This window comes from Triticum aestivum, chromosome 3B (genome assembly GCF_018294505.1).
Source record: "Triticum aestivum cultivar Chinese Spring chromosome 3B, IWGSC CS RefSeq v2.1, whole genome shotgun sequence".
Taxonomy (NCBI): Eukaryota; Viridiplantae; Streptophyta; class Magnoliopsida; order Poales; family Poaceae; genus Triticum; species Triticum aestivum.
In genome coordinates this window covers 273200726-273211446 of record NC_057801.1, presented here as the reverse complement: position 1 = coordinate 273211446, position 10721 = coordinate 273200726, and the positions used below count along the sequence as shown (strand labels likewise).

Below are 10721 nucleotides of genomic sequence, written 5' to 3'. Positions count from 1 at the left end.
AGAATCATTCAATTTGTTCCTCGCTTCCTCTCGATAATTAGTTATGATGGTTTGAAGTTCTAGGGGCTTTTCTGCAAAATTGCCTTTTATTTTTAGTTAACGACTTTTGTTCTGGATAATGTTTTTGGATAGGCTGGCTACATGGCAGGCTCTAATTGGCTGATACCGTTATTTACTCTATGCGTTGGATCTAGATCGGACGTTCCTGATTAGATCGAGCTCACCGCGGCAGCTAGGTCATCGGAGACTCGTCAGAAATGTCGAGGACGTCGGCGCACGGCTCGGGAGGTTGTCGGGAGAATGCTCCATGTGGGTTCTAGTGTGGCGTGGGGCACGGTTGGACGCAATGTAGCTCGGGGAGATTGCTGGTGGTCCTAGCCGGGGCTAGGGATGACGTAGATGACATCGGGGAGGCTCACCGGAGTTGCGTGCAATAGCTAAGCTCTCGGGTGTCAGCGGTGTGCTCAAACGTGGGCTCTTCTGGATGCGTGAGTTGGTCAGCAAGTGCGCACAGGCACGGGAAATCGAATGGACAGGGTGCGTGACCGAACGGACGAGGAGCTCACCGGAGTTACGACGACGGCGGCACTGAGCTTCGGCCTCCGTCGAGCTCGAGGTTGCAGGGGGCTTTGGGCTCGAAGAAGATGTCTAGGGGGTTCGCCATGGCGTGGTGGTTCTCGTGGTCGGGTTGGGTGGTCGCGAGGTGGTCGGGGTACGCCGGAATATCGCCGATGATCTCTCTGTTGAGGCGGAGAGGACGATGGTGGTGCGGGCAGCCTAACGGTGCTCTGGTGGAATCGAGTTGGGGGTTGGAGAGAGGGGGTCCGGGGCTACTTATAGGGCAGGTCAGGTGGCGCTGGCGAGCATGGTGCCCGTGCGGGGTGGAGATCATGGGCGCATGCCCGTGGGGGGTTCTAGTGGCGATGCATGGTTGGCCACTAGCCTCGATCCGATCCATGGCACAGAGCAAAAAGGCACAACATTTGGGAACAACATTCACATTTGGTTCCACGAACACAAGCATTTCGCCCCCTACTCCGACGCGGTCATCCGCAACTGTGAACCAAAGTCCCTCAACCATGGATGGTACACCATCCAAGAGGCTGTGTCGAAGTATTTTGGGCACTTGAAGCATCTCATGGCACGGTGGCCTAGCGATGCACAAATCACCGAGCAAGTAAGTTGATCGCTAGCCGGACATGCTTATTTTTTTGCTCACTAGTCAGATATGCTTAGTTTAGCTGATCACTAGTCGGACATGCTAAGTTTTGTTGGTCACTAGCCGAACATGCTTAGTTTTGTTGCTCACTGGCCGGACATGCTTAGTTTTGTTGCTCACTGGCCGGACATGCTTAGTTTCGTTGCTCACTAGCCGGATATGCTTAGTTTAGTTGATCACTAGTCGGACATGCTAAGTTTTGTTGCTACTAGCTGGACATGCTTAATTTTGTTGCTCGCTAGCCGGACATGCTTAGTTTTGTTGCTCACTATCCGGATATGCATTGTTGACATTGTTTCACTTTGTAGCCTTCTCGTGCTTGTTTGGTGTACAAGAAGTTGGAGAAGCAAAGCTTCACCGTCATGCATTGTTGGTTGAAATTGAATGGGCAACCAAAGTGGAACCTTTTCATAGCCAAGACCGCCGCCCAAGCGAACGAGGAAGAAACCGATGACCCTACCGACCCAACCCAAGAACCGCCGAAGAAGGTTAGAAGATTTTTATGGGGGAAGAAGTGAGAGGAGGAGAGGGCTAAGTGAGAAGGTGCGGCGGCCAAGCTGGCGGAGAGGTTTGAGGACATCTTGTCGAAGAAAAAGGAGGCATGTGTGAAGCGCTCGGACCTCACGAGGAGAAAATGGCGGAGAAGTTTAAATTATTGATGGATGAGACGGACAGGAAGCTCATGCTCGAAGAGAGGAGGACCATGATCGAAGAGAGGAAGGCCGCACTCGAGGAAAAGAAGTTGAAGATCGCCGCCAATACGGAGGACACCAAGATGTTAACCTTGAATCTGGAGTCTTTGGATGTCGACGCAAGAATGATCGTGCAATCCGTCCGTTACCAGATGTTTGCAGCGGCAAAAAAGATTAGTTGATAGTGGCGGACAATGAGGACGCAGCTGAGGTGGACGTGGAGGTTGTCTAGGCGATGACGACAACACCTTGATCGAGGAGCAGACGCCGGTCGGGTATGGCAGAAAATTGCATGGTTTGCCGGACTGGTGTTCTTTTCGATTTGGACATTTTTAGAAACTAAGTATACTGGTCTCTTTTGGTTGTGATCGGGCATGTAATCAGACATTGGTGTGATCCAGCGCGCCGTGTAGATCAATACTAAATTTGACTTTTGAATTGTCATTTACTGGCGAACATATACAGAAATGGCCGCCTACCGTATTTACGTTTATGGACTCGTCCCTGTCGGGAGGAAATTTGTGGGTAGTTGTTGGGGAGAAAAGTGAAGAAAAATAAGAAAAGAATCGAGGCTCGTTCCGTTTTTCCCTGTGGGGCGGAGGTTCTTTGCCTGGTGACAGCCAAACCTGAAGCGAACCCACGCTGTTCGCCGACCCGTCCACTGCTGCTCCGGCCAGCCATGAGGGTCCTCGCGCTCCTCCTCCTACTATGGATCTCTGCCGCCGCCACTGCATCCCCTCCGCCGCTCGAGACCCTCGGCATCCCTCCGCAAGGTTCCCCCCGGATCTGACCGCGCTTTGCTTTCTTTTGCGCCTTCTCTGCCGACGCCAGGTAGATGCGGTTCTTAATTTAGCGTTGCTGGGCGCAGATGAGGCGTACTACAGGGGCGGCGTGATCAAGTGCAGGGACGGATCGGGCAAGTTCACCAGGGATCAGCTCAACGACGACTTCTGCGACTGTCCCGACGGCACCGACGAGCCAGGTACCGCCTCTTTCTTCCTCTTTGCTTTAAAACATGCTCTTTTTCTTCCGCCTGTGGTGTGATTTCTCCGAGATTGCTGTAGAGCCAGGCTCCCTTAGTTTCATGGCGTGTGCGCGTTAGTTTTAAACTGTGGGAGTCTTGGGGATCCATTCGTGCCGGAGATGTGTGAAAGTTGGGATATTCTCTCTGTTAGATTTGTGCCAATTTTGGAACCAGGAGAGCAGTTCATTGAATCGTGCTTCCTTTTTCCTGCGCAGGGACATCCGCGTGCCCGGAGGCGAAATTCTACTGCAAGAATGCCGGACATTCTCCAATCACCATCTTCTCGTCGCGAGTGAATGATGGTATATGCGGTAAGAGGCTAATAGCAGTTGCCTTTTCTTTGTTCCATTGCTTTACTTGTTTTTGTTAAAACTAAAGATACATGTACAACAAAGACTAGAGACCAAGAAACTGGCTGGAGCTCCTATTCCATTGATCCTTTTATAACTTGCTCTACTTGTTCCTCATTGTTTGCTAGATTGCTGTGACGGGAGTGATGAATACGGTAGCAATAGCACTTGCAAGAATACATGCTGGGAAGCTGGCAAGGCGGCGAGGGAGAAGTTAAAGAAGAAAGTAGCTACATATAAAAGTGGTGTCGTTATTCGGAATCAGGAAGTTGAAAAGGCCAAATTGGCAATTGCTAAAGATGAAGCAGAGTTAACAAAACTAAAGGGTGAAGAGAAGATACTCCAGGGGCTTGTCGACAAGCTCAAAGGTGAGCTCTCATAGCTAACTCGTCGTTTTGCAAAGAGGGGTATATCGAGTAAATGTTGTTGAAGATGTTAATTTTAGATGGATAGTTTTTATGTGTCCAATACTGTTCATGCTGTGCAGAGCAAAAGAGATTAATAGAAAAGGCAGAGGAAGAGGAGCGCCTAATAAAAGAGAAGGAAGAAAAGAGAATTAAAGAAGAAGCTGAAAAACAAGCGGCTGAGGAAAACAAAGCACCTGATGCCTCTCAGGAAGCAGATTCTCAGGACACTAATGAGAAGGCACAAGAAGATGAAAGCAAGGTTGGTGGTTCTTCCTATATATTGTTTGACCCCTCGTCCATCTATTCCATGTTGGTTACTATCACCTCAGTTTGAAGAACTAGAACTCATCATCCCCGTCCATAATATCAGAAGCCGAATTACCTTGATAGGAGACAGTTTTGTACTTAAGCAATTCACAGAAGTAATGAAATAATCATGAAATCAGTCTCTTGTATTTTTTTATACTTTTAAAATCATTTAAGCTGTCCACTTACAAAATAAAGCCTTAAATGGTTGGTTTAGTACTTCAATTTTAGGGTTTCGCGCTATATAAGCTGAATTAATTAACATCTAAAAAATGGATTGTTAACTTCCCTTCTTGTGGTCGCAATTTTCATAAGCATACACACATCTCAAGAAACAGATGCCCATGTACCCTGGAGGCTGTAGGTTCAACTGAAGCTATCAAGAAATATTCTGTGCAATTCCGGCCAAGGTTATCATGCTGATAGGGCGAGGCGAAGTAGCACAACATGACCGCCACCTAACTGCCGAAGGCGATATCATACGAGTCCCCCCCCCCCCCCCCCCCCCCCCCCACACACACACACACGGCAGAAAAATGATGAATATTAAGTAATGCAGGCCACCTTTCCATACTTTCTTCTTTATCTTCAGTTGCCCTTCTCATTCACTTTCTCAACGTCAGCCATCAAGGCTCCAGCCAGGAAGACAAAAGGGAAGTGAAGGAATACAAGTCAATACCCCCCAAATTACAGATGAATGAATAAGAGCCAGCAAAAAGCCAAAAAAACAGAGGGGGTGAGGAAAATCCGAGAAGAAACATTGCAGAAAAAAAGGAGGGGGGGGGGGGGTGGGGGGAGATGAGGATGGTGTCCTCCCATACCCCTCCCCTTCTCTTCTCTGAATTGGTGACTCCCCCAACCTCTTGCCCCTCCCTTTCTCATGCCATAGTTCTCTTTCCCGCCAAGCAATTCATGGCTCTTGCCCCGCCTCCTGGCGATTCCTGAATTGCGCCGTGGGGACGCCATGCCTTAAGGCGAAAAGCATCGCGAGGTAGGTGAGGTGAGCTACTGCTATGAGCCTATCACAATTCGGAGCCCTTTGATGCTTCGCAACTGCTTTGCTTACACAAAACCTAATTGACAGCTTCATAATAATTCCCACGGTTAACTAAGAAAGCCCATATGACTAACATAGAAATGTCAGCCATTGGCAAATTAGTGAAGTCCTCACTCCTCACGTACAAGGTATAGCCATATAGGTACTCGTTACGCACCAAGAAAGACCTATGACTAACATAGAAATGACAACCATTGGCAAATTAGTGAAATCCTCACTCCTAAGTCCTAACGTACAAGATATAGCCATATAGGTACTCATTATGCACCTTGTTAGTTCACTGCTATAAAAATATATTTATGTTATTTTGTTACTACTGTTTAACATAGGTAGTTGAACATCATGATGGAGATATCACGGACCATGACAATCACTCACCAGAAGGCGAGACATCTGTTGAAGTGGTATAGTTAACTTTTGGTACTAGAAAATTGATATGCTAGTTTGTTTCAATATCAAATTTGAATGTATATATGCTGTTTTTCCATGTCAGCCTGACATTAAAGCTGGGACTGGAGATGACGAACCACCGGTGGAGACATCTGCAATACCTACCGAAGAGCAGGTTGTGTAGTAACTGCTTTGCAGCTGACTCATGTCACTGAACTTGTTTAATATTTGCTATTGTGATGTCTTGTCTAGATTTCTGATGTCCTGTAACTAATAAGCTATATCCAAAACTGCACTTGCTTGTCTTTTCGCATTGTCGTTGTCCTTATCTCCCATTATATTCGGTTAAGGATGGTCAAATTTTTGTGTGGACGTTATATTTTTATTACTTATACAATTATTATTGATACCCAGAATATATTGTACAATTTTTGTTGATCTCTTGGGAATGCAGTTCCAATTTCAAGTTATGAAGCATTGTTGTATGTTTTGCAGGACCCTACTTCTGTCAACTCTGAAGGTTTGTCAAAGGCGGAATTGGGTCGTCTGGTAGCTTCTCGCTGGACTGGAGAAAATGTAGATGATGTTGGTAAAAGCGATAAAAAGGGCCATGAGGATGAGCTGGATATTCCAGAACCTGCAGAAGAAGCATTTGAAGATGAGCATGATATACCAGAACCCGTAGAAGAAAATTATGCTGGCTATCATTCAGAAGTTGAGGATGATAGGCACAAATTTGAAGACGAAGAGTTGTCTAATGTATCAGATGATGAATATGTTGATGATCATGAAGAACCTGATGTGTCCTATAAATCTGATGACGACCGGAAAGGTGATGACCATTCAGGTATAGTGTGTTTATATGACAACAATAATTACTATCCTACTGTATGTGGTTATCGATTATCCCATTGTATGTAATTATTTATTTTTGATTTGATTTGTTCCTTCCTTCAGATTTAACTGCCTCAGGACAAGCATCATGGCTGGACAAGATTCAGCAAACTGTACAGAATGTTTTACAGAAATTCAACTTTTTCAAGACCCCTGTTGATTTATCAGGTCAATCGTACATACTACTTTTGTTGATTCTTCATGATTTATATGAGTATGTGCTAACGCTTACACATTTATGATTTTAGAGGCTGCTCATGTTCGGAAGGAGTATGATGATGCTAGCTCAAAGCTGTCCAAAATTCAATCTAGGATAACCTCTCTGACAGATAAGCTAAAGCAAGACTTTGGTAAGTTAATTGAAACTTTGTCTCCTCGTTGAGTGCATCACCCACTTGTATATTTTGCACCTATTAGTTTTGTTAGGGATTTTCTATCAAATGTTGTGCTTTCGGTTGATGAAACTACTTCTTAAGCCATCCAGTAAATGGTAATGAGAACTGTGCTAACATGGTTCCTAAGCAAGAACACACTACAACAACAAAAAACAACAGCAACAACAAAGCCTTTAGTCCCAAACAAGTTGGGGTAGGCTAGAGGTGAAACCCATAAGATCTCGCAACCAACTCATGGTTCTAGCACATGGATAGCAAGCTTCCACGCACCCCTGTCCATGGCTAGTTCTCTGGTGGTACCCCAGTCCATCAGATCTCTCTTTACGGATTCCTCCCATGTCAGTCTACCCCGATCTCTCTTGACATTATCAGCAAGCTTTAGCCGTCCGCTATGCAATGGCGCTTCTGGAGGCCTGTGTTGAATATGCCCAAACCATCTCAGACGATGTTGGACAAGCTTCTCTTCAGTCGATGCTACCCCAACTCTATCTCGTATATCATCATTATGGACTAGGTCCTTCCTTGTGTGGCCACACATCCATCTCAACATGCGCATCTCCGCCACACCTAACTGTTGAACATGTCGCCTTTTAGTCGGCCAACACTTAGCGCCATACAACATTGCGGGTCAAACCGCCGTCCTATAGAACTTGACTTTTAGCTTTTGTGGCTCTCTCTTGTCACAGAGAATGCTAGAAGCTTGGTGCCACTTAATCCATCCGGCTTTGATTCGATGGTTCACATCTTCATTGATATCCCCATCCTTCTGTAACATTGACCCCAAATATTGAAAGTTGTCCTTCTGAGGCACCACCTGCCCATCCAGGCTAACCTCCTCCTCTTGCCTAGTAGTACTGAAACCGCACCTCATGTACTCGGTTTTAGTTCTACTAAGTTTAAAACCTTTCGATTCCAAGGTTTATCTCCATAGCTCCAACTTCCTATTGACCCCCATCCGACTATCAGCGACTAGCACCACATCATCCGCAAAGAGCATACACCATGGGATATCTCCTTGTATATCCCTTGTGACCTCATCCATCACCAAAGCAAAAAGATAAGGGCTCAAAGCTGACCCCTGGTGCAGTCCTATTTTAATCGGGAAGTCATCAGTGTCGCCATCACTTGTTCGAACACTTGTCACAACATTATCGTACATGTCCTTGATGAGGGCAATGTACTTTGCTGTGACTTTGTATTTCTCCAAGGCCCACCACATGACATTCCGCGGTATCTTATCGTAGGCCTTCTTCAAGTCAATGAACACCATATGCGGGTCCTTCTTTTGCTCCCTATATCTCTCCATGAGTTGTCGTACCAAGACAATGGCTTCCATGGTCGACCTCCCAGGCATGAAACCAAACTGATTTTCGACCGGCGAATTTGTTGAAGTTCCATAAAATAAGTTGTTCCTTAAAATGGCCAAAAATAACTTAGAGTCATTTACAGGATAGTGTAGTCCAACCATAGATAAAGAACATCCCGTTGTATGTTTCTTTCATATATCTTTTTGGTTTTATTTCTAGCCGAATCTACATAGTTTGCATTTCGGCCCCTGGTACTTACAATACATTTCCAACTATTTGAGGCTTCATTTCTTTAGAACATTATTGCTCTGTATTACATGTTACCTGCTACTCTAGATGCTGACCTCATCTGATTAGTTAGTCTAGTTAATACGTTACCTTGGTAAACTTGTGAAAAATTGAAACTGATTGAAATGCATTCTTGTTAGGTAAGGAGAAGGAGTTCTATTACTTTTATGACCAGTGCTTTGAGGGCAAGGAGGGCAAGTATGTATCCCATCTCAAAAAAATTCAAACCTTTTTTTTTCATTTTATATTTGGTTAGGTTTACTGATTTTTGAATCATGATCCGTATTGGCAGGTATGTTTACAAGGTCTGTCCATACAAGAAAGCTTCACAGGTTGAAGGACACAGTTCCACTAACCTGGGGTGTGTTTCCCGCACTCCTTTAAGATTTAGTTTTTTTTGTTATTCCCTACTGTAATCCATTGATTAAACTTCATATTTAGTTTGGTCCACTACCACTAACATATTGATATGTTGTGGAAATTCTCACATTCATATTCACTATGGGAAAACACTGAGTAATGCTATTTAGAAAAATGCATTGTGTAGATTATTAACTGTGTTTTAGAGAGCATGAGCTGAGATCTTGTTCATTCTTCATCATTACCGTGATTACATTTTTTCAGCACAATAGCTTGCGAAATAAACGTAGAATCTTGAAAGGTTGAGCTATAACCTGGCTGTTAATCTTGTAAACTGGATGAAGTTCTAGGGTTGATACTTGCACGTGAACAAGTAATGGTCGAAGTTACAATTCACTACATAGGCAACCCGGATAGCTTTCTTACTATGTAGGTTTGTGTATATAAGCAACTTTTTCATGTGTTATATTACGTTACCATGTTTTCAAACGACTAATTCCCCGTTTCGAAAAAAAACCCGACTAATTCCATTCATGTTCTCTTAGGGATGCAATTTTAGGAATAGATTAGGGGAGCACAATTTTGTTTTCAATGTGCTGTGTCTATCAGCATTGCTCTGCTTTACTGCCATTTTATCTTTGAACATGGACCATTTTCTAGACAGTCCTGGCTGGTTTAGCTACCAACTAGCTTAGAGCTACTTGAAAGTTACTTGGAAGAAAATTATAGTTTCTATTTTCTCTTGTGTATGACGTTCACAAGCCTAAACATCCTATTCTGTGCATGGAAGCACACAAACATGCATTTGCACTACGTTATCATTCCTAGTGCAGTTAGTTATCTTGTGCCGTAAATAAAAATGGAAACTCTCTGTTGGTCAGGCGCTGGGACAAATTTGAAGAATCCTACAGGATGATGCACTTTTCAAATGGAGACAAATGCTGGAATGGCCCTGACCGAAGCCTAAAGGTACTTGCTATTATTCAGGGTTGCATTCTCCTTAAGCACAGCTCTTTCCATTTGCATGTCTTAAAATATAACTGTGCGGCTTAACTTTTATGCAGGTCAGGCTTAGATGTGGGCTGAGCAACGAGCTTAACGGTGTTGATGAGCCCAGCAGATGCGAGTGCGTAGTTTTTTTTGTCATGATACACCTTTGATCTTTTTACCAAAATGCACATTATATCATGTTAATTATTTCTATGTCTGTTCCGATGACGCAGGTATGTCGCTGTGCTGTCAACTCCTGCAATGTGTGTTGAAGAGAAGCTGAAGGTTCTTTCTTGTCCCTATCACGAATGTGTTTTCTTTCTTTGCATTGAGGTTGGGAGCTAATAGAGTTTTGCTTTATATATATAACAATCTATAACAGGAGCTGCAACAGAAACTCGACGCTGCGTCTTCAAACCTGTCCAGCCACGACGAGCTCTAAACTGTCACGAGGAAACAATGACTCCACTATTACAACCATAACCACAAGAAAGAAAGGCTACCGAGGTACATGTTGGATAGATAGAAAAGCCTGGAGCTGTGCGCCAAAGTAGCGTTAGTCTGGTTAGGGAAAATTTTGAGCAAAATGGTCGGATGGTTGAAATTTTCACATCATCCTGATTTTAGTAGCTGCAAGTGGATATCTTTTTCTTTTAGTTCCTTTGACGGACGTTTCCTCAAATTGTTTATCTAGGTCATCTGAAAGAGACTAAGCCTTCTGTTTGTAACTTATCAGTTATGCACAGCGTCTCTGAGCCAACACATCATCTTGAGATTGATGAAGTTGTCACAGACGTTGCCGTAGTCGATGAGAACATCTTCTCCCACTAAACACGCATCGCTGAAAGACCTATAAATCTTGAAAAATGCGAGCACAAATGTCAAATGTTAGGCTTGAAACCTGGTGGGCGGAGGATACTACTATCCTCAGTGGCGGAGACCTAGCGCAATTGGCGCTATAGCCCTAGGCGTAATAACAATATCCTGTGCAATACGTTCTTATACAATGTAAAAACTACTGGAGTGTACTCCCTCCGTCCGG

General features: G+C 44.4%; 1 protein-coding gene across 1 annotated transcript; it reads left to right on the top strand.

Moving 5' to 3' along the window:
* Nucleotides 1-2422: 2422 nt before the first annotated feature.
* Nucleotides 2423-10456, top strand: LOC123069696 (glucosidase 2 subunit beta). Its single transcript, XM_044492628.1, has 16 exons — nt 2423-2684; nt 2780-2893; nt 3151-3246; nt 3414-3653; nt 3773-3951; nt 5385-5459; nt 5549-5620; nt 5941-6292; nt 6403-6507; nt 6588-6689; nt 8470-8527; nt 8622-8690; nt 9571-9658; nt 9754-9815; nt 9913-9964; nt 10062-10456. The coding sequence occupies exons 1-16, from the start codon at nt 2591-2593 to the stop codon at nt 10119-10121; spliced, it is 1818 nt and encodes a 605-aa protein (XP_044348563.1). The 5' UTR covers nt 2423-2590; the 3' UTR covers nt 10122-10456.
* The last annotated feature ends 265 nt before the right edge of the window (nt 10457-10721 follow it).